Genomic DNA, 24,056 nt, shown 5'->3' on the forward strand with positions numbered 1-24,056 from the left:
TTTAAAGTAAAATAATCTTTGATAATATATATAAAAAAAAAATATATAAAAATAACAGAAACAGAAAAATGTGTTTAAAGTTTTATAATCCTTGAGGAAATAAATTCAAAAACTAAGAAAATACATCATTTCGACAAAAGAAAGGAAGAATTATTTGTATTTCATTTTAGGTTCAAGTCTCGTAAAAAATAAATTTGAATCACATTATTACTAGTCTGGTTTTGGAATAAGAATTTTATTAAAAATAAATTCCCAACCCAATAAGCCCACAAGAATATTCAAAGTCCAAAACCCCGAGTGTTTAACTTTCATGTTTTCAGCCCACGGACTTCCCGCTCCCTGCTCTCCTCTCTTTTCCCTCTGAAAATCGCGGTTTCACTTCAATCATCTTCTCCCTCTAAACCCCCAAATCAAAACTGTAACCTTCACCCAAACGTTTATTGCCCCTCACTGTAACTCCTTTGAGATCTCTCTCTCTGAGCGGTTCGTCTCCAATCCAACCAATCGCGCGCGCTCTCACTCCCTCTCAGATCTGTGAGATTTCTCTCTCGTTTCTCCATCGCTTTACGCTGATTTTTAGTTGATTCTCTGTAATTCGTTTGTTAATTGTTGAATTGGCTGCTGATTATATTTTTTTGCGTGTTTTGTTAACTGAGAAATTGATGAAATTAGGATGGAAATTGGAAAGTCATTTATTTGGTCAAAATAGTTGAAAATTCACATTTGCTTAATGCTATTTTGTTGGTTATTGTTAAAATTGGTACTTTTTTCTGGGACTGCAAAATTTGTAATTTTTTTCTCACTGAAGCTATTCATACCCTTGATTTTGACTTGTTTATTGGGCAGTAATTATACTATCAAGGTGACTACAGACTACCTTCTGTGCTTGTCAGTTGAATGGATAAACTAGTGTTGCATAGGGATTAGTACTGGTTTTCAACTAGGAACTACACACAATGCTTTCGCTTGGTGACATTTTATTAAATTACTATGTCTGTTTAAACTTTAATTGGTATTTGCCAATAACAATCTTGCTAGACTTGTTTTTAACCATAGTTTTCTTGCAATATTGTTAGTTAATTAATATCAACTAACATTTAGCAGCTTTGCATTTTATTTTGTTAATAGCTTTCCAAGTTATGACATTCTTAATTTTTGTTTAAACTTTTGCAGGATCCTGCTTAAATTCATTGAATTATAGAGTTAAAAAATTAAGGGCTGTGTTATAATGAGTTAGTGCTTGAAATTCATTCTTCCCGGCCTGATGGAGAAGGAGGCTTCACCTAAGGAAAATATCACAAGTCTTGTGGATGCTCAAGATTTGGACAAAGATACACTTGCTCTTCAGAAAGATCAGGGTGAACCATCAAAGGAGACAAAAACTCCGAGTACAAGCACTGGTGGTCCCAAGGTAGACAATGATGGTGGAGAAGATGTACTAATTGATAAGACTGACAGGAGCGAGGATGTGAAGTCTAAAGATGGGGGCAAAAACTTGGACAATAACCCAAGACACGGTGACATAGGTGGGAAGATTGATGAGAGTAGGGATTTGGAATCAAGAGTTCAAGACAAAGAATTAGACTCCGATAAGGGACAAAGGGACTCTGCTCATAAGGTGGAGTCCAAAGAACAACAAGAAAAATTGCACAAAGATGGTTTACATGATAGCTTGGGTAGGAAGGCAGATGAAAGCAAGGATTTGGAGTCCAAAAATCAGGAGGAGACAAATCAAACCACAGATGAAATTCTTGGTGAGGAGGAAGAGCAAGAGCCGGTGTTTGATGGAAACGAGATTCCCGGGATGGCAGCTAACAGAAGTATGTCCACTCGTTCTTTAGATCTTGATTCAGAGAACCAGGGGGTAGTTGAAAAGGCAGTGGCACTTAAAAACCTTGTTAAGGTTAAGGGTGTAGTTGTGGTCTCCACATTTCTGCGTCGCCTTTCTGGCAAAAGAGATGAAGATGGTGATGCAGAAAACAAAGCTGCACAGAGGGAGGAAGTCACTGAAGGACGAGCACAAGCTATAGCCATAAAAGGAAGAATTATTCTGTACACAAGATTAGGATGCCAGGACTGCAAAGAGACTAGGTTATTTTTCCACAGGAAGAAGCTCCCATATGTTGAGATCAATATTGATGTGTATCCCAGTAGAAAGCTTGAGTTAGAGAAATTTGCTGGGTCTTATGCTGTTCCAAAGGTTTTCTTCAATGAAATCCTGATTGGAGGCTTAAGTGAGCTAAAGGGCTTGGACGAGTCTGGAAAACTTGATGAGAAGATTGAATATCTGATTAGTGAAGCACCGTCATCAGAAGCTCCTTTGCCGCCACTTTCGGGTGAAGACGATTTGTCCAACAGTGGAGCTATTGATGAACTAGCTTTACTTGCCCGGAAAATGAAAGAATTTGTTGATGTGAAGGACCGTTTTCATAAAATGCGCAGGTTCACAAACTGTTTTTCAGGTTCAGAAGCAGTGGATTTCTTATCAGAGGATCAGTATCTGGAAAGGGAAGAGGTTTGTTTTTTTATTTTTCTTTTCTTTTTTAAAATTGTGGAAAGCAAGTTGAACTTTGTGAGTGGTCATAGGAATTCCCCTTGTCAACAGGCTAGTTTATATTTACATTTTACTTAAGAGGTTACCGGGCATCCTTACTATAAATTTGTTTGTCTTGATCCGTGAATCTTCTTTTGGAAATTATCTCATATGCATGAAAAGATTTCATCAAGTGTGTTGTATCTACCATATATGCAAAACAGATTGCTACCTTATCTTATTGTTATTGACTTTTCCCTTTTACCTTTCGATTTCTTTATGTTGCAGGCTATTGAATTTGGGAGAAAGCTTGCAAGCAAACTCTTTTTTCAGAATGTTCTTGAGTGAGTCCCTCGAAGTTTGCCTTGAAGTGTCTTTATATTCTCGTTCACTTTGTTTTATTGCTAGGAAATTCTGAGTGGAAAGAAGTTCAAAGAAAAATACTCAAGCCAAATTACATTTGATTTACAAGAGATTTTTGAAAATGAGTTGTCAGCTGCCCATGATTCATTATCATGTTAAAAGTTAAGAGTTAGTGGTCGGAAGACATATTTCTTAAACGATTAATGCGTGAACTGTAAGTGGACAATGTCAATTTTTGTTTTCATGTCAAACCAACTTGCGTCACATATATTATTCCATTGTTGACATATTTTCTTCTGTTTGTTCTCAACAATGCTTTTATGTTGCACAAGGGAAAACCTGTTTGAGGATGGGAACCACTTGTATCGGTTCTTGGATGATGATCCAATTGTATCTCAATGTCAGAACATTCCAAGGGGTATAATTGATGTAAAGCCAAAACCCATCCTAGAAATTGCATCAAGGTTGAGGTTTTTATATTTTGCAATTCTTGAGGCCTATGTGTCAGAGGATGGAAAGCATGTTGATTACAGAAGTATCCATGGAAGTGAGGAATTTGCAAGGTTTCTCTTTTTTTTTTTCTCTTTCTCTCAAATGATTTCTAGCTGGAAAAAAGTATTTTGGTATCTTATATCTAAGGCATTGTTAATGGTAATATCTTTGTAGATATATGAGAATAGTAGAAGAGCTTCAAAGAGTGGAAGTGAAGGATATGAAGAGGGAGGAGAGACTTGCTTTCTTTATAAATCTCTACAATATGATGGCCATCCATGCGATATTGGTATGGGGTCATCCAGCCGGAGCAATAGAACGAAAGAGGATGTTTGGAGACTTCAATTATGTTGTTGGTGGGTCCACATACTCACTTTCAGCTATTCAAAATGGTATTTTACGTGGAAACCAGCGACCACCATACAATCTCATGAAGCCATTTGGTGCAAAAGATAAGCGTTCGCTGGTAAGATGATAATATTCTTCTTCAGTATTGACATGGCTCCCTTATTCTTGGCTGCATCTGTCATGTGTGTGAATTTCTGTCATTGTGTGTTTTAGTTGTTAACAGACAGGGTTATGTATTCACGTAGTGTACATGATTAAACAAATTTGGCATTCCGGAGTGTAGCATTTCAGATTTCTTTAGGCCATAATGTTATAAAACTTGCCTGTCTGGTTTTCGATTTGAGAGTTAAGAGTTTGATGCTACACATTCTTTTTAAGTCATGAAAATCCAGAATTACATTCTGCTGCTAAGCAACTCTTATCTCTTAAGAACTGATTCTCTCTGTTGGCAATTTATTCTGCCTCATTTTTGTACCTTTCCATAACAGGTGGCTCTTCCTTACCCAGAACCTCTTATTCATTTTGCGCTGGTTTGCGGTACTCGATCTGGCCCTGCTCTTCGCTGCTATTCTCCTGGTGACATTGATAAAGAGTTGATGGAAGCAGCCCGTGATTTCTTAAGAAATGGAGGTCTTTTTATCGATTTTGATTCCAAGGTTGCATCAGCTAACAAGATTCTTAAATGGTAAGTTGTTCTGCAAAAAGGTCTTTTATTTATCATATATTTAACAAATAATAGGAACATGCTTCAAGTCTTTCAATTGGGGTTCTGAAACTTTCGAATAATTAACTTCTCTCATCTAATAATACTCATTAACGCTCAGGTTTAGCATAGATTTTGGTAAGAATGATGTAGAGGTACTGAAGCACTCGTCAAACTACCTCGATCCAGCTGTCTCGGAAGCTTTACTGGAATTTCTTGCCGACTCTCAGTTGAAGGTGATATACCAGCCTTATGACTGGGGTTTGAACTGCTAACGACGATATTAAATCTTTCTTGCATACCATAAACAACTTTAAATAGCTTCCCCTGTTTTACAAAATATAGCATTAGAGAAGTGATGAGATATACCATCATCATTTTATCCATTTGTAGTTTGATAGACACACACCAGATGCATTTTCCGATGAATAGATCGGCAAGGCACATTGAAAATGTAGTTTGACTTGGCTTGAAGTATGCAGTCTTATGTCTTTTACCGTTTATGTTTATGATTTGTTTCTTTAGTCGTAGATTTTTCTTCCAATCATGCCTAATAGTTCATATGTGAGTCCTGCATATTAGTGAAGAATTTCTTGATTTTCAAAGAAACTTGGGCTTCGTTTCGAGTGTAAGATTTCATATTTAGGGAGTTTATTTAGGGATCCCTTGAAAACCCTTTCGTTTTCAGTATAAACTTGTCAAAATCCGAAGCTATTTTTACAACCCCTGTTCTCAAATTGATCCTAGTATGTAGGCTTTTATCAGTGTGACTGTAATTACTAAACTATTACATTAACTAACGGGAGGTGGGAGTTTCAAACTCGAGATACATGAGTAGAAACATAAAACTCTATTTACGAGAATATTGGAGCACATGTATATCATATTGAAAAGATGAGTGAGGTGATCATATAATATCAATGGGGATGAAAATGGCCACTCTGAAGTTGAAGTAGACAAATCATCTTTAAGGGCTAAACAATTGTAAAATAAAGTTATTAAGTGTTTGGTAAATTTTTTTTTGAAGTGCTTTTAATAAAAGAAGCATTATCTTAGTGTTTGGTAAACTTTTATATAAATTGCTTTGAATATATAAATGACTAAAAATAATATGGTATTTAATGTGATATATGTTGCAGTCATATTTGGAATAAGAATGTGATTGTGTAAATCCTAGTGTATCTAAGGATATCTTTTATATTCCTTTTAGTAGTCTAATTCCTATTAGAGTTGTAATCTTAAAAGGGTAAGGATTTTACCTATCATACTACTATAAATAAAGACACAATGGGGATGATACAATACATACCTTACAATTAAATCTCTCTTCTCTCTCTCATTACCGCCAGCCTCCCCCTCTCTATTCCCCTAGAATAGCTTAGTTAAATAGGCTTACAACACGCTATCAACACGCTATTGCCAGAAACTGAGGAATTGACGAATTGTAGGAGACTATCTTTTACAAAATGCAAAGGCTCTTATTTCTTTTCTGCCAATCAGGTAAGCTTAAAATAAGGGGAGATATTTGAAACAACCATGAAGCATGAAAACATTCCCCATGATGCATGAACCCCTTATGTTTATATTTTCCTTCTGATATATATATATATATATATATATATATATATATATATATATATATATATATATATATATATATGTTTCATGCATTACACAATTATATTGCTATGTGGAATTGTGAGTCAAAGCATATAAATAAATTAGAAGCATGTTAGGGTTTTTCAAACCCTAGACAAATCGGAAAAAAAAAAAAAATTGGGAACTGTGCGACACAGTCGTCGAATCACCGCTGTTGGCCTGAAGCCCAGCCACATGGAGCACGTCATGGCATGGTGTCGTTTTGACACCTTGGACCTCACAGCAGCAGCCTTTTGGGCTTTGCTACGCTAACCCGGACTCTAAGCCTTCGGCCAACAAAGAAAGCCTGTAGCCTTTTTAGCCCGTTGTTCCGAGTTCCTGGCCCAACTCCAGCAACCCATAGCTACTGGGCTTCCTTTTGCCCATGATAGGCCTCCCTGCAGCAGCCTATCGCTCACTGGGCTTTGCCCCAATCTTCGATCCACTCACCCGTAGTTTTTGCTGGTGGGCTTCCGCGGACCAACCCAAAGGCCATGTTTCGATGGGCCTGCACTTGTGTCCTAGTTTTGGCCCAAAGCCAGCAGCCTTGGCTGTTGGGCTCCCCAAACCCGCTCAGTCTGAGGCCTACAGCTTTAACCAAGGCCCATATTCTTTTGGTTCCACGATCGACCTTGTTTGGTCCCGATCTATTGAATTAATTAAAAATGACCTGTAATCCATTAATCTGATAATGAATCCAAAATTATTGACCTGAATATCACTTTTGAACATTAACGATTTAATAATTTATTTTTATACTTTGAACCGTTGACATACTTTTGTAGTCCCAAAGCAAAAGAATTTGGGAACCTCTCATTTATGAACTAATCATTTATAAAACTAAATTGAACCTGTAGTTTCATATTTAGTGCCTTTGAAACCTGAAGTTTTCATTCAAAACTTACCACATGAAACATGTAGCTTTCATGCATAAATTAAACCAATACATGTCTATAGAACCCAAATGTTTTACGATGTATGTCTATGGATTACCATATGACTAACCACGTTTTTGTTGTACCCTTCGTTTTAAGGACATGTCGAACTTGAACAAGCTCGATTTCAAAGCTTTGGAAGTATCTGGAAGAAACTACCTGAAATGGATTCAAGACGTGAAGCTTCATCTTACAGCAAAGGGTATTAGAGCCACCATCGAGGCACCTACAGACGACAAACCTGTCGACAAAGCTCATAAAGCTAATGCAATGATCTTCATTCGAAAATACATCCATGATGCACTGCAGACTGAGTATCTCGCTGAGGAGGACCCACGCACCTTCTGGCTTACTCTGGCCCACTGTTTCGATCACCAAAAAGACATCTACTTGCCTGAAGCAAGACACGATTGGCAGTATCTTTGCTTCCAAGACTTTAAGTCCGTGAATCAATACAACTCTGAAGTTTGTAAAATCCGATCATTACTGAAGTTCTGTAAAGTGGAACTAACCGAATCAGATCTCCTGGAGAAGACCTATTCGACCTTCTGCCACCAATATTGTCCTGCAGCGCCAATATTGTCCACAGAGTCAAGGCCTACCCAAGGGAGGAAATGTGACCTAGCAGCGCCAACCCTTTGCCCCTAAAGCCCCAAACTTCAAGAACAAGGGAAAAGCTCTCGCTCAATCGGCTTTCATTGAAATGGACATGAGCTACAGTTGTGGATCAAGGGATCATTGGATATGTGTTTGTCGAGCTACCCCCGAGGTTATTACCAAGTATCATTCTCGTCGTGAGTCTAACTTTGCACATGTAGATCATCCGGAAGATGCTACTACATCCATGGAGATATTGGATTTTCAGGAGGCGTTAACTCCTATGGACGAATAAATTTTAGACTTGTTTTAGAGTGTTTTACCCATAGTGGCCGCACCCACTAGGAGTAGCCAGACCCTCCCCCTATTTTTCTAGGTTTATGGTTTAATTTTGGATAATTTTTCTAAGTATTTGGAATAATTTGTTTGGTTTTGGTTGGTTTTGAATTATGGATTATTATTTTATGGATATTATTTCTCGAATTGATTAATTGAATGATTGGAATTATATTTATGCATGTGAACAATTCAATCAATTTATTTCTAGGTATATGTCTAGTAGGGAAGTTAGTTGTATGGCTAATAGTGCTACCACACACACCATATTGCGTGAGCAACATTATTTTACTAACTTTGTACCTAAGAAAGCACCTCTAACAACTCTCTCAAGCCCATCGAACCTAATTGAAGGATATAAAAAGGCCCGTATTATGTTGTCCAATGGTACCATTTTAACCATTAAAGAGGCCCTCTATTCTCCACGTCCCGGAAGAGTGTTGCTAAGTTTTAGAGATATTCGAGATAATCAATATCATATAGAAATCACTGAAGATAATGGTTCTGAATTTCTTTGTATCAATTCGTACAAATATGGCCAGAAGCGTATTCACGAGAAGTTGGAACGTCTCCCAAGTGGGTTGTACATAACAACCATTTGCGGCATAGAAACCCACCATGTGGCTGACCTTATGTCTGAGTTCAAAAGCACTTTGTTGTTTTGGCATGACCGTTTGGGACATCCCAGATGTGACATAATGCGTTGTATCTTCAAATCATCATATAGGCATCAGTTATCTCCATTCTCGCCATGCAAATCGTGCTCTTTGGGGAAGTTGAATACTCAACTCTCGATTACAAAGATTATTCAGAACCTTCATAAGTTTCTTCAGAGGATTCAAGGGGACATTTGTGAACCTATCCAACCAACATGCAGCCCATTTAGATATTTTATAGTGTTGGTTGATGCATTGACACGATGGTCACATATTTGTCTGTTGTCTACACGCAACGCTGCATTTGCAAAACTCTTAGCACAAATTATTAAGCTAAGAGCTCACCACCCTGATTATCCGATCAAGTCGATTTGACTGGATAATGTTGGATAGTTTACGTCCAAGACTTTTGACGATTATTGCATGTCAGTAGGGATTGAAGTGGAACATCTTGTACCCTATGTTCACACCTAAAACGGTTTGGCAAAAGCTTTCATAAAGCGCATTCAATTGATAACTCAAAATTTGGTTATGAGAACCAAACTACTGGTATATGCCTGGGGCTATGCAATATTACATGCAGCTATGTTGGTCCTCCTGAGGCCCACCGCTACCCAACCTCATTCACTGTTATAGTTGGTTACTGGATATGAGCCTAACATCTCGCATTTATATGTGTTTGGGTGCGCAATCTATTGCCAATAGCTCTACCACTACGTACCAAAATAGGTCATCAGAGAAAAATGGAAATTTATGTCGATTATGATTCGCCATTAATTGTTCGCTTTTAGAACCCTTGACAGGAGATCTCTCTACCGAACGTTTTGCGGATTGTCACTTTGATGAGACAGTTTTCCTGTCGTTAGGGGGAGATAAGCATGCTAACGTTCCTGGAGAACGCCACGAATTGTTGTGGTATGCTCCCACTATGTCTCATTTAGATCCCCACACTGCCCAATCTGAAACTGAGGTGCAACAAATTATAGATCTTCAGAGCATTGCTTAAAGAATGCCAGATACTTTTACTGATCTAGCAAAGGTGATAAGATCACATATACATGCTCCAAACGCATCTGCAAGGATAGATGTACCCCGCGTACATCACCATCCTGCTTAGGAAGGCCGGACCGTCCCCGAAAGTAGGGAGGCCGCACCTTCCACGCCGCCTAGTACATTGGCAGCTAGCCAATCATCTGCTTCAACCCTGAAGTGTGGCAGACCCTTTGGTTCAAAGGATTCGCAACCCCAGAAGAGGAAATAGACACCAACTAATGACCCTAGTTTGAATATGACCATCGCTCACTCATCCATTCCAACGCATGAGGTTATTCTAGATTATGGTAATGTCTTAGACGAGACAAACCGGCCTCCCAAGAATCATGAGATTTCGGTCCACTACGCAGTATTAGATAAGGTTTAATCGAAATAAGATGATCGTCGACGATGCATTTGCGTTTTAAATAGCTACTAACATCATGCTTAGTGATGACATTGAACCACATTCCGTTGATGAATGCCAACGTAGAACAAATTGGTTAAACTGGAAACAAGCAATCCAGGTTGAACTCGATTCGCTTGCAGAACGTAAGGTGTTTGGGCCCGTAACTCCTACTTCACCATATGTGAAGCTCGTTGGCTACACGTGAGTTTTCGTGAGGAAATGTAATGAGAAGAATGAAATAGTGCGATACAAAGCACGCCTCGTGGTGCAAGGCTTTTCTCAGCGCCTTAGGATTGATTACGAGGAGACGTATTCCCTTATAATTGACGTTATAACGTTCCATTACCTAATCAATTTGGTAGTTTCGGAAAAACTGAATATGCAACTTATGAACGTGGTAACCACGTATCTATAAGGGGATCTAGATACAAAAATATACATGAAAGTTCCAGAAAGACTTCCATTGACTGGTTCAAATAGTTCTAGACCACCGAACGCTCTCTATATTAGATTGAGAATGCCATTCTACGACTTGAAACAATTCGGGTGAATGTGGTATAACCATCTGAGTGAATATACAACGAATTATCCATGTACGTGTTCATAAAGAAGTCACATTCTGGATTTGCAATCGTTGCAGTTTATGTCGACGACATGAACCTCATTGGAACTCCCACAGAGCTTAAGGAAATTGCCGCTCACTTGAAATCATAATTTGAGATGAAAAATCTTAGGAAAACTCTATATTGTCTCGGTCTGGAGATCGAGCATTGTTCTGATGGAACCCTAGTACATAAATCAAACTACACCCAGAAGGTGTTGCGACGCTTGAATGAGGATAAAGTGAAGCATTCAAGTACACCTATGGTCATTCGGACTTTATATGCTAAATGTAATCCCTTCCATCCAAAGGAAGATGAGGAAGAGATTTTGGAACCTTAAGTTCTATACCTAAATGCAATTGGGGCTTTATTGTGCTTGACTCAATGCACTAAACCCGACATCGCATTCGCTGTTAATCTTTTGGCTAGATACAACAATGCGCCCACACGCAAGCACTGGAATGGTGTTAAAGACATTTTCTGCTACCTGAAAGGTACGACGGATTTTGGCTTGTTCTATACCTGTGAATCTTCGAGTGTTGCCACCCCCTCAGTTCTCGAATTGATTCTCGCCTTGTTGGTTACACAGATGTTGGATATCTGTCTGACCCACATAGGGCACATTCTCAAACAGGCTATGTCTTTACCGTTGGAGACAACGCTATATCTTGGAGGTCTACCGAGCATATTGCCGAAGTTCTTTTATTTTCACCAGCAACAACAACATCAGAACGTTAAAATCAAGCAAATTTGTTCCCAAGACAACCTGGTCGATCTCTTCACCAAGTCATTGCCCAAGTCTAATTTTTAGAAGCTCATCCACGGAATCGGTATGTGTAAATTATCTGAGTTGAATCGCTTTTAGTTCTCTTATTTAGAAGTTATGTCTAACTCAGGAGGAGTATCCAAAAGCATACTCACTTGATCTTAATGTACTCTTTTTCCTACAATTAGGAGCATTTTTTCCACTGGGTTTTTGCTACCTAATGAAGTTTTGATAAGGCATCTATCTTGGGATGATCATACTTTGTTGAGTTCACTACTTTCATCATATTTGATGTTTGTTTTAGACATTATGCATACTTCTCACTTTTCTCCTTAGTCTATGGGTTTTTCCCATACCTTGGGTTTTACCATAGCGAGGTTTTGTGAGTTTTACTACCAATGCTTACTTTCTTTAAATTTGAGACTCGCATTCACCTATTGTGTCGTCGACTTCATCAATTATTCTACCATACCTGCTGAAGATCTGATGCGATAGTTTGTTGAGTATTTACACACTCAAGAGGGAGTGTTGCAGTCATATTTGGAATATGAATGTGATTGTGTAAATACTAATGTATCTAGGGATATCTTTTATAGTCCTTTTAGTAGTCTAATTCCTATTAGAGTTGTAATCCTAAAGGAGTAAGGATTTTACCTATCCTATTACTATAAATCAAGGCACAATGGGGGTGATACAACACACACCTCACAATTAAATCTCTCTCTTATCTCTCTCATTACCGCCGACCTCCCCCTTTCTAGTATCCTATAATTGTCAAAGACAATACTGTAAGGGCAAAGATTGTGATTTTGAAAAACATATAGGGGTATACTTGTCATTTGAAAAGTTCATTAAATGAGCATTGATTATTATGTTTTGAAAAAGAAAAGCACTTTTTTAGAAGCAGAGGAGAACCCATTTCTGCTTTTCTATACTTTTCTACTTTTATTGATAGCAGTTTTTTTAAAAATACTTTTTGTTTTGTTTTACCAAACTCATTTAATATTCCAGATTTTTTAATAAGATGTTTTTTTCTTAAAGCACCAAAATTCCAAACCAACCCTAATACAACACATGTAAAAGCGTGGGGTTTGAGGAGTAGGAACTACAACCTTTTTCCCAGTAAGTGGTAGGGGAATGTGTCATTTGTATGTCATTGAGTTCTTGACGGACACAAAAAAAATACTTACATGACACGAGTATATTGTTGCAATGGCATTGCATGTTAATGAAATAAAGACGTAATATGTAAACTGACACATGAGATTATAATCGGAACATCCCTCTCCTTCGCTTGTATGTAAAATAATGAAAATAAAATAACATATAGTTATATGATTCAACTCAATTGCATCCATCTTCATCCCTGGTACATGTCTACTTTGGTTTCTAATATTTAGCAAATTGCCTGCAACTTTCAAGATCCCTCATTTCGGCATATTTATCGGGAATCCAATTTTGTTGCGGATGCTTTGGCCAGTGTTGATCGCCTTTGGTTGGATACTCAATCTTGGTGGTTCTCTCTTCCTTTTGAAACTCGTCTACTTGGTTCTGGGACTTTTGTAATAGTTCTTACCCAAGAGGCTTCTTGTTGTAACCATTTTCTTTCCTATTTAAAAAAAGGGAATTGTTATTAGTACTAAAAAAATTCTTTTTTCGCACTCCAAACTTTCTATATTAAGAAAGAAAAAATACACCGTAAGAAGTGCAAATTGAGATTTTTAGAATGTTAATAACATTTTTCTTTTAAGAAAACCAATTACATGATTATTTAACAAGAGGATAAAGTCACCTAAATCACATTGTTTACAAAATGATTGGTGAGAGTCAATGAGCCATGGGTCTGAATCACTTGGACCACTGGTTGGTCTGAATCACTTGGGCTTTGGTGGGTCTGGATCACATGAAACAAACTCCAACCAGATATGTATGCATTGATATAAGCTTATCTACAAATGTCTTAATTCTATTTTTATCATTATGAACATATCATAATTCGAATCTATTTTTTAAAACCCCTATTCTCAAATTGATCATACTCTGATTTTTTTTTCTTTTCAGTGTGACGTTTGAGAGTACTTTTAAAATGACTAAAAGCACTTTTGGTAAAATTAATTTTGAATTAAGTGTTTTTTAGAAGAAGCTCTAGATATTTGCTTCTTACCGGAATCACTTAAAGTGTATTTCCATGATATACTTAGATTTTTACTAAGGATTGATTTCAAAAACATTTTTACCAAAAACACTATAAGTTAGTTTAAAATCACTTCCAAAAGAGCACATAGTTACTAAAACTGACATGTCTATCACTTGGGTAAGAGTTTGGTTCTTTTTCCCGGTTCGAACTTGAATTTTTATGACATTGCAAAGTATCACAAGATTAACAAAAAATATGGAATGCTATTCTTATCCTTTCATATTGAAAGCAAACCTGATAAGAAAGAGATTAATTAAAAAGATAATTGAGGTGATCGATCGATCATATCATATTAATGGGAATGAAGTAGAAAATGTATCAAAAAAATGAAATTGAAACGTATGGGGTTGGTAGTTGCAGTAGGAGCATTGAATTCTTGACAGACAAAAACAAGGCCTTAACAATGAGCAATTTATCCAAATGCTCAGTATTCAAACGAGTACTTTATGTGTCATAAAATAAGTGGACAGTTATGAAAAAATATATCATTTTCTCCATTTTTATTATGACATGTAAAGTACCTCTTAAATACTTGGTACTTGGAAAAATCTCTCCTTAACAACATCTAAGATGTGATGAAGGCTATAGAGCATCTCCAAGAAATAGAGAAATTGATTTATATGGAAAGGGTTATCATTCGGTGATATTTCAGTTCAATATTACAATGTCATGTGTATGATTTTCTTTATGCCTCTATTTTTATTTTTGAGAGGTGTAATATGTTGTTCGGAATGTATATTTGGATTTCAAGTTAATTTATTGTGAACGGTTGTATTTTTCTCTCTTTTCTTTGTATGGAGAAAAAAATATGATATAGGTATGCCGATATCGTGATGTTTCATGTCAAAGATATGTGTAAGTTTTTGTCCAAATATTCTTATTGGTACAAGATATCACACAAACATTATACTCACACCATGTCAGTTTTTGTCCTTTACATGAGGCCAGCTATGCAAGATGTGAATTTAGGTGTAGTTTTATTTGTAAACATTTACCACCCATGGATTGGAGATTCTCTTGCATCTGTATATCATTGCAGTATTTGAAAAAAGATGTATGGCAAACAATTTGATGGGATTTTCATACCATTTAGTTATCTGTAATATAAAGCCAGAATGTCAAAAAGGGCGAGTTATTCAAAACACCAAAGAATGCCCCTTCCTTCATTAGAGTTTTTAAAGTAAAACAATTTAGTTTATGGGATATTTGAATTTTAAACAAAATAAAACTACTCTGGGAAGTTTTTTTCTTTAAAATAAAAAAATATATATTAAGCAAAATTAAAAATAAAATTACAAGTAAAGAATAAAATGCTAGTGTGTATAATAGGATCGACTACTAAAAGAAAATTGATTTATTCCTAATTTATAATAAAAATAATAAATCTAGCATTGTTGAATTTGAACTACATTATTGATAGTTTAATGTCGTTTGTGCAAAAAAAAAAAAAAAAACAACTTATCGTATATAATACAACCCAATTACATGATTATTTAGGAGAGAGGATAATGTTAACTAATCACACTGGTTACAAAATCATTGGTCGCAGTAATGGGTGGGATCACTTGGACCACTGATGGTTCTGGATCAGTTGGATTATTGGTGGTCTGGAACACTTGAAACAAATTCCAAATTGATATATACCTAATTGATGCTTACTTGCATTACATTATGATATTTTCTCACCATATAAATGCCATAGATCTAGTCATCACATCTTGATAATGACTTACATGTCATTGGTACACCGCCACCACAACATCAAAACATCATGTGACATGTAAGTTACTCTCCAAAGATTCACCTCGAGCTCTTCAGGCTCCCATCATTGCCAGCCAACACCATGTACTTATCTTTCCTTGTGAGACTGGTGCACTCAAACCCTAAAGTCTTACCTATCTCATTCTGTACATGATTGGCAACTTCAAACCTGGATTTCCCACCAATCTTGCATGTTTCTGGTTCAGGCAATTTATGAAGCAGCTGGAGGGTGTAAACAGGTTGTGGATTCATTAAGTGAAAAACTGGATCCAAACTTTTGAACCCACTTGCACATGTACCATAAAACATGTTTACGTTCACATCAATGGCCACAGGAACAATGTCATCAGTGAGCTCAGCAAACAAAGGGCTGAACCTCAACAAATAAGGCTCTCTGCATGTTGTTCCTTCTGGGCAAACCACAAGGTCTCCTTGTTGCAACAGTTTCTCCATTGTTTTCCCATCTCTCTCTCTATCCCTAGTTAATCTGATGGTTTTCATGGGGGCAATTTTCTCATTGACTTTGCTCAAACTGTATGTGACAGCAGAGAGGGGTTTGTCAATGGCTAGTTGAACATAGAGTGGATCTAGGAGGGTTCTATGGTTGCAGACATAAAGTCTTCCCCTTTGTTTTTGGGAACCAGTTGTTGGGGAAATCAGGGATTTGGGTTTTGAAATTGTGTTGATTGCGCCTGTGAAGGCTAAGATTGGACAGGCAATGCTGTGAGGGAGAAACATGCCTGTGAGGAATCTTATGATGCAGATGAAAATTCCTAGAGGGAAGTACATGAACATGGCTAAGGTGGCTAGTGGGGTTGGGAAGAAGGCCAATCTTCCATCATGAAAAATCAAGGGTTTTGGGTATTTTTCTCTTGCTAGGGTTTTCCAGGTTTGCTTCTCAGCTTCAGTCACCATGTAAATCTCCTCCTGAAAAATCAAAATAAAAGTCATATGGGTGTTGTTCTGATACTTGCGATATTGGGGAAGAAAATTTGAACACGTTCTTCAAATGCAAAAATAAATGCTCGTAACTACCTGAATTAAGTGTGTTGCTAACTACATGATTATCTTCAAGGGGAAAAGTACAAAACCGAAAAAGAGTTTCAAATAAATAGATAGAGACATGCAAAAATAAACTCTTTAACTACATCAGCTATAAGCATTTTACAAATTACATGAGTATTGTTAAAAGGGAAAAAAAAGTACAAAACCCCAAAAGTTTCGAATTAAGAGCGAGTTCAGATGTACAAATATATGCTCTTAATCACCTAAATTACAAGTAATTTGGACACTACACTTAGTTTTGTTAATAGGGGAAGATATAGAAAACAAAAAAGAGTTTCAAATAGAAAGAAAGATGAGTCAAAATGACCATTGACCAACCTTGCAACGAGAAAAGAGTTGCTCATGCTGCAAAAAACTATCTTGACAACCAATTATGCCAATGGCTTCAGAATCTTCCTTGACCACCTCTTCAAGAACCACCACATTTGGATCCAAACAGTTAGTCTTTTTTTCCTCCATCAACCCTACAAAGTATCCACCAACAACCTTGAGCTCTCTTGCAACAACAACATCAACCCCAACATAATCTTTCAAAATCCCTTCAACCATCACCCTAGGAAACTCACTCACTCCCACTTTTTTCCCACATCTCAATACCACATCAAGCCCTTCATTCCCAACATCCTCCAAAAAAAACTTGGGCAGGACAGCAGTCCCAACCCTCATCCTATCCTTCCTAATCCCAAAAAAGCACAAAAAAACCATAATATTTAGCCCTAACTCTCCACCAACCAAAACCACTAGAGGGCTCAAGAGAAACAAGACCATAGCTCTGAAAAGCCCTCCAGCCTCAAAGGCCACAAGCATGAAGTAAGGAAACAGTGAAGCTGATGACTTCAAAAGTGCTTCCTCAAAGTGGAAAAACACTGTTTTGTCTGAAAGCACTTTTGACTTATGAGCAAGGGATTTGAACTTCTGAAACTTGAAGTGGGTTGCATGGGGTTGGCTGCATTTGTGTTTTGGAGGGGATGATATGTTGCTTGGTTTGCTGTGGAATTGGAAGGAGGAGGAAAGTTCTTCTAGGGAGCATAGGTTTCCAGACATCTTTGGTTGCCTTTGTTTACTACTTTTTATTGCAATAGATGCAGCATAATATATATACTACGCGGCAGTCATTTATGATTCTTACACGGTTTAGGTATGAGTTTTCAATTGGTGAAAAGCCATCATCGTGCGCTCTCTACCATTTGAAAGAAAACATATACATATTCTCATTTCCAACAGGGTATATAAAGTTAACATGGATTTAAATGCTTAAAAGGTAAAAATATTGAATGTTATATAATTTCATAAATAGGTCAATTCAAATAGTGAAGAATTTGTATTTGTATTTTGGAAAATAATATGTTGCATAAATACAAATTCAAACTCAGTAGTGAAGTACATTTATATTTATATTTTGGAAAAACAAACTAAGTTTGATTAATGGTATGAGATCACCGAGAATTAGTTTCTGGTGAAAAAAGATTACAACATTTTTAGACTCGAACACATAATGTAACAAGTAATATGTACATATTCGTCAATTTTATTGGCAACATACCATATCATTTAATGATTTCATTTTATTAGATATATATTAAGTCGTACGAAATCATTTCCCGTGTAAATATGATATCCTAGCATGCACGAGATATTCACAATTTCACATAGGTTTAGAGAACAATTTTATTCACCAGAATTAGTATGATACATGAAAATAATTAACTCATCCAATATGCAAATTTGAGTTTAGTCAAGTTAACTAGAATAATGTACTCCCTAAATGCACCCAAAATCTCTCTCCATAATTTTTAGATTAACAAGTTGTTCATGAGATTTGAACATATGATTACTTTAATAAAGCGGATACTAAGTAATGCTAAAGCAAATCATGTGCTATTTGGTGTTAAGTGCTGATACAATAGGCCCAGTTGCTAAAACACAATTGGTTACATTTTAAGACGTTAATTTTGCATCACCTTAGCATGCATCCTATAGAGCAAACGATAATAAAAGTCTTCCACCTTCCATTAAATGGTAATAAGTATCCATAGTTGTGGAGCCTACATTTGAAGTTAACTTACTACCCTTCTGCAGTGGACCAGTTAATTTTACTAGTAGTAGATGCCATATTTGTATTATGCATTCGAGTTTTTGTGTTCGATTTGATCACCTTCAATACATCATGAAAAGTGTTGATGCACAAAATCAATGAGGACTCTGATACAACAGAAAGTGTCAAGTTTGTGACCTTCGCTAAATTGCTCCGGTCACTAGTGTGGATAAGTATGTAAATGGATAGAGACAGGGAAGCAAACACAAGATGTACGTGGTTCACCCAGATTGGCTACGTCCACGGAGTAGAGGAGTTCTCATTAATTGTGAAGGGTTTATGCAAGTACATAGGTTCAAGCTCTCCTTTAGTGAGTATTAGTGAATGATTTAATACAAATGACATCAGGAAATATTGTGGGAGAATGATATCCTTTTATAGAAGAGAGTTTCTGGCTTTGTTTTGACATTGACACGTGTCATGTTGTGATTGGCTTCTGATGTTGACACGTGTCGCGCTATGATTGGCTTCTGATGTCGACACGTGTCGCACTGTGATTGGCCTCCTGGTTTGAGGGAAACTCTTATGGGTCCTTGACGGTATAACGTTAACCGGTGCTCAGTAGTTTCAGGATTGGTCAAGTATGGTACAAACAGTGCTCCTCTAAGTTCCCGAGTGAGGGAAGTTTCTCGGTTGGGGACTTGCAAGATCCAAGCCATTGAGTAATCACGAAACTTCTAAGTACCGAAGTGTGGTATCATTTTTACTTGCCTTATCTATCTCATAGGTAGATGTGGCATCTTCTCTTGATGTACTTTTCCTCCATCCAGGAGTGTTATCTCTAACCGGTGGAGATGCATAAGGTAATGTATCAATTTCACTTGAAGCTTACTTGTAGTTTCAGGCTTGGTCAAGCGCAATACAAACCCTATAGTCCTCTGATGATCAAGTAAAATCTAACCATCAGATTCCTGCAGCTGATCAAGCTTCCTCTTCATGTTTATAGCATAGTCATATGCAAGCATGTGCAACTGTTTATTCTCATGCTTGAGCCATCTGATCTCCTGTTTGAGACTTATCACTTCAGCCGCCAATGATTCACCTTGGCGGGTTTGAGCAAATAGGCGTTGGACCATATTAAACACATAACCTGCACACTGAACACTGAGAGCCAGAGAATCCTTAACAACCAACTTATCAGACCGTTTGGACAATAATCTGTTATCTTTGGGAGTGAGAAGGTTCATGGCCACCACCGCAACGGTTATATCATTCTTTATCACAGAGTCCCCAACGGTAAGATGACTAGTAGGGGATAAGAAGGATGGGCGCCATATGTTGTCTTGAGGAGACCTGGTTGCCTCTTCACCAAAGTTCAAGTCAAAACGACGGTCGGATGGGCCAGACATTTTCAGAAATGATCAAGACGAAATGAGGTCCAATAAATCTCTGAAGTACAAAAACAAGGGAAAAATTCATACAAGCAATAACTCTCTAAACATACTTCTTGCACGCAATTGGTGCCTCTATAAAAGAAAGGGCAGCATGGCCGTTTGTTCAAAAATCGAAGAGGCACCATTCTCCGGATTTCGAGAAGCATATTTTCTTGAGTAAAATATATCGACAATCCCCACACGCAACATCAGCTCTTCAGGTACCACAGAGAACTTTGCCAAAGATCTTTGACAAAGTTTAGATACATAAATTTTGAAGGTCCATCTACCATACCATTACCAACAAGGGTAAATGAACAGCCCCACTGCTTGGTAACTGGAAAGTCCCTATGTGTGTCAGCCTCTGTGCTCCGTGGTAAGGCAGAACTGGCAAAAATGCCCAACCTTTATTCACATCGAGAAAACACTCCCAACATGATTACTTGCTCAAAAATTGAAGAGGCACCGCTCTTCGAATCTCGAGAGCTAGACTTCCACCAGGATCGCTTTCTCCAAAATCGAAGAAGCACCGCTCTCCGAATCTTGAAAGCCAGACTCCCACCAGGATTGTTTTCTCAAAAATGGAAGAGGCACCACTCTCTGAATCTTGAAAACCAGACTCTCACCAGGTTGCTTTCTCAAAAATCGAAAAGGCAACGCTCTCCGAATCTTGAGAGCCAGATCCCCAACAGGATTGCTTGTTCGAAAATCGAAGAGGCATCGCTTTCCGAATTTTGAGAGCCAAATTTCCTTGGATAAAGCTTGTATGAAATCTTCACACGCAACATAAGCTTTCCAGATACCACAGACCACTTTTTCAAAGTGCTCTGACAAAGTTAAAACACGTGAATGTTGTAGCTCCCACTACATTGCTATGACTGAAAAGGGTAAAGGAACAACGTTACTACCCGTTGTTGAAACAATTCATATATATGTCGACCTCCATCCTCCACAGCCAGGCATACCTGCAAATAAAAAAAAATGCTCTACTTTTATTCACATCCGAGAGGGCATTTCCAGCAGAGTCTTTCGAAATACTCAGCTTCTCCCCCCCCCCCCCGCCTGATAATACCTATGTAAACAAGCCACACCAGAGGCAAGAGTATCTCATATCATCATGGTTAAAAGCAAGAGTATCCCATATCATGCTTTTTCCCTGTCTTTTCCTTTGCCCTTGCTCTTACCTGCAGGACAAGGGGAAAAAACGCAATCAGTCGGAACCTGAAATCAAACTTCTGATCTGGAACTGATTGCCCAGAATCTTTGCATGGTTGTTTGCCTAACATTGCTCTTGAGTACTCATCCTCAATTGTTGTCAAGGTCACGAAGTCCTTCGGCAAATACCTTAGAACAGTTGATATGATATTGACGCTTTACACTGAAACTGCCACGCATGGATGAGTCGCTTAGAAGTAGTGCTCTGAAGGACCATTTAAATGTAAAGGTTGCATTCCACTCCTGCATCGGGGACAAATGTTGTAAAAGATTGAAGCAAAATGATCAATGATGAGCTGGAACAGATCACTATAGCACGATACCCTTCCTGCAGAACCATACAACCCAGACAGAGGAGTCTAAATCAAATCCAAACCCAGCATCGCTGCCCTATTCGAAGAATTCGAAAAGCATCAACAACCTTTCGCTGACACCATCGCCAAAGGGTAAAGCCTCGCCATACCATACCCACTACTTTGCCGACAACAAAAGTATCCCATATCATTAGGGTCAAACGTACTCTAGATTTAAGGGACTTGTTTTGACCCTCAAATTCTTGAGTCGGCCTTATACTCTGGAGGAAACCAGAAAACCCTCAAGCCCAGTTCAAGAATAAGGCTGTGGAAAGTTACTTCTTCAAAAGAAAAAGTATCTCTCATATGATCTCTTCTCCATTTGCTTCTCTTTATCCTTGTTGCTGTTTACGACACAAGGAGAAGGAGAACCATCAACCGGAAACCGAAATCGAACCTCCGATCCAGGTTGCTTACTTGGAAGTCTGATTGCTTACCTTGTCTGTTACCTCATTTGGCAGACCTTCTCACTCAGAGACTTGGGGGACTCCCACTATAGGGTTTGTATCGCATTTGACCAAGCCCGAAACTACAAGTAAGCTTCAAGTAAAATTGATACATTACCTTGTGCATCTCCACCGGTTAGAGATACCACTCATGGATGGAGGAAAAACACATCAAGAGAAGATGCCACATTTACCTATGAGACAGATAAGGCAAGTTAAAACGATACCACACTTTGGTACTTAGAAGTTTCGTGATTACTCAATGGCTTGGATCTTGCAAGTCCCCAACCGAGAAGCTTCCCTCACTCGGGAACTTAGGGAAGCACAGTTTGTACCATACTTGACCAATTCTGAAACTACTGAGCACCGGTCAACGTTATATCGTCAAGGACCTAGAAGAGTTTCCCTCCAACTAGGAGGCCAATCATAACGCGACATGTGTCGACATCAGAAGCTAATCATAGCGCGATACGTGTCAACATCAGAAGCCAATCATAACATGACACGTGTCAATGTCAAAACAAAGCTAGAAACTCTCTTCTATAAAAGGATATCATTCTCCCACAATATTTCCTAATGTCATTTGTACTAAATCATTCACTAGTACTCACTAAAGAAGAGCTTGAACCTATGTACTTGCGTAAACCCTTCACAATTAATGAGAACTCTTCTACTCCGTGGACATAGCCAATCTGGGTGAACCACGTACATCTTATGTTTGCTTCCCTGTCTCTATCCATTTACATACTTATCCACACTAGTGACCGGAGCAATTTAGCGAAGGTCACAAACTTGACATTTTCTGTTGTACCAAAGTTCACAAACTTGACATTTTCTGTTGTACCAAAGTCCCCACTGATTGGTACAATAGAAAATGTCAAGTTTGTGACTTGCGCTAGATTGCTCCGGTCACTAGTGTGGATAAGTATGTAAATGGATAGAGACAAGGAAGCAAACACAAGATGTACGTGGTTTACCCAGATTGGCTACATCCACGGAGTAGAGGAGTTCTCATTAATTGTGAAGGGTTTACGCAAGTACATAGGTTCAAGCTCTCCTTTAGTGAGTACTAGTGAATGATTGGTTCAAGCTCTCCTTTAGTGAGTACTAGTTAATGATTTAGTACAAATGACATTAGGAAATATGGTAGGAGAATGATATCCTTTTATAGAAGAGAGTTTCTAGCTTTGTTTTGACATTGACACGTGTCATGTTATGATTGGCTTCTGATGTTGACACATGTCACGCTATGATTGGCTTCTGATGTCGACACGTGTCGTGCTGTGATTGGCCTCCTGGTTGGAGGGAAACTCTTCTGGATCCTTGACGGTATAACGTTGACCGGTGCTCAGTAATTTCGGGATTGGTCAAGTATGATACATACAAAAAGAAAAACCTCTCTAATGAATGTAGGACTTGTATAACTTTGCCCTCACCCATACACAAATGTGATCTCCCTAATATTTTTTTCTGTCCATCACACCTGACAAACACGCGAAGAGAGAGAGAGAGAGAGAGAGAGAGAGAGAGAGAGAGAGAGAGAGAGAGAGAGAGAGTTAGAGTTGAATGCACACATACGAAATAGGTGAGAGTGGTTCAGATTCACTACTAGCTAGGTCCGTAGCCAACATAATCTCCGGCCTTCTTCTCTTATATATCTAAAAGCATATCTACTAGAATAAAGAGTTTTATGGGCAGTACTGTTGCATGTGGCAGTCGACTAAAGGTGAATATTTAACAGCGACCAACGACCAAATCATGATATATGTCTAAAATTGAACCATCCAAAAGAAACCTACCTGCATGGCCATTGGCCAAACCTAACTAAGAGAACATCTCTGAGCAAGTAATGAACCACACCAAACAAGCTCATGTATAAAGATACAGTATTTGCTATAAAGCACCAATGAACACATGACAAACAGAAGTAAGAAATTAAAAAGGACTAGAAATCTCCACGCATGCACGCTATGCATGTCGTAAAAGTTATTGCTAGAGAGAAAGTAGAGCATGCAAGGGAGAGAGACAAAGTGATGAACGAGTATTTCCCTAATCGAGTTATGTTCACTTTATCACCTGATCAAGAACATAAAGATGTCATATTTTTGTACGGCATGACGTGAATGAGAAGGACATAAAGT

At 38.0% G+C, this 24,056-nt stretch overlaps 2 protein-coding genes across 2 annotated transcripts; one reads left to right on the forward strand and one right to left on the reverse strand.

Annotated features, from left to right (window-relative positions):
- The first annotated feature begins 300 nt into the window (after nt 1–300).
- LOC126630921 (uncharacterized) lies at nt 301–4,948 on the forward strand. The gene is made up of 7 exons (XM_050301062.1): nt 301–534; nt 1,174–2,515; nt 2,822–2,877; nt 3,229–3,459; nt 3,563–3,854; nt 4,225–4,421; nt 4,561–4,948. Exons 2-7 carry the CDS (start codon nt 1,265–1,267, stop codon nt 4,712–4,714), a joined length of 2,181 nt encoding a protein of 726 aa, XP_050157019.1. The 5' UTR covers nt 301–534; nt 1,174–1,264; the 3' UTR covers nt 4,715–4,948.
- Nucleotides 4,949–15,053: 10,105 nt separating this feature from the next.
- On the reverse strand, nt 15,054–17,512 carry LOC126630922 (probable glycerol-3-phosphate acyltransferase 3). Its single transcript, XM_050301063.1, has 2 exons — nt 16,752–17,512; nt 15,054–16,295 (listed from the first exon to the last, which is right to left on the reverse strand). Exons 1-2 carry the CDS (start codon nt 17,475–17,477, stop codon nt 15,408–15,410), a joined length of 1,614 nt encoding a protein of 537 aa, XP_050157020.1. The 5' UTR covers nt 17,478–17,512; the 3' UTR covers nt 15,054–15,407.
- Nucleotides 17,513–24,056: the final 6,544 nt, after the last annotated feature.

Source organism: Malus sylvestris, chromosome 8 (assembly GCF_916048215.2).
Source record: "Malus sylvestris chromosome 8, drMalSylv7.2, whole genome shotgun sequence".
NCBI classification, from domain to species: domain Eukaryota; kingdom Viridiplantae; phylum Streptophyta; class Magnoliopsida; order Rosales; family Rosaceae; genus Malus; species Malus sylvestris.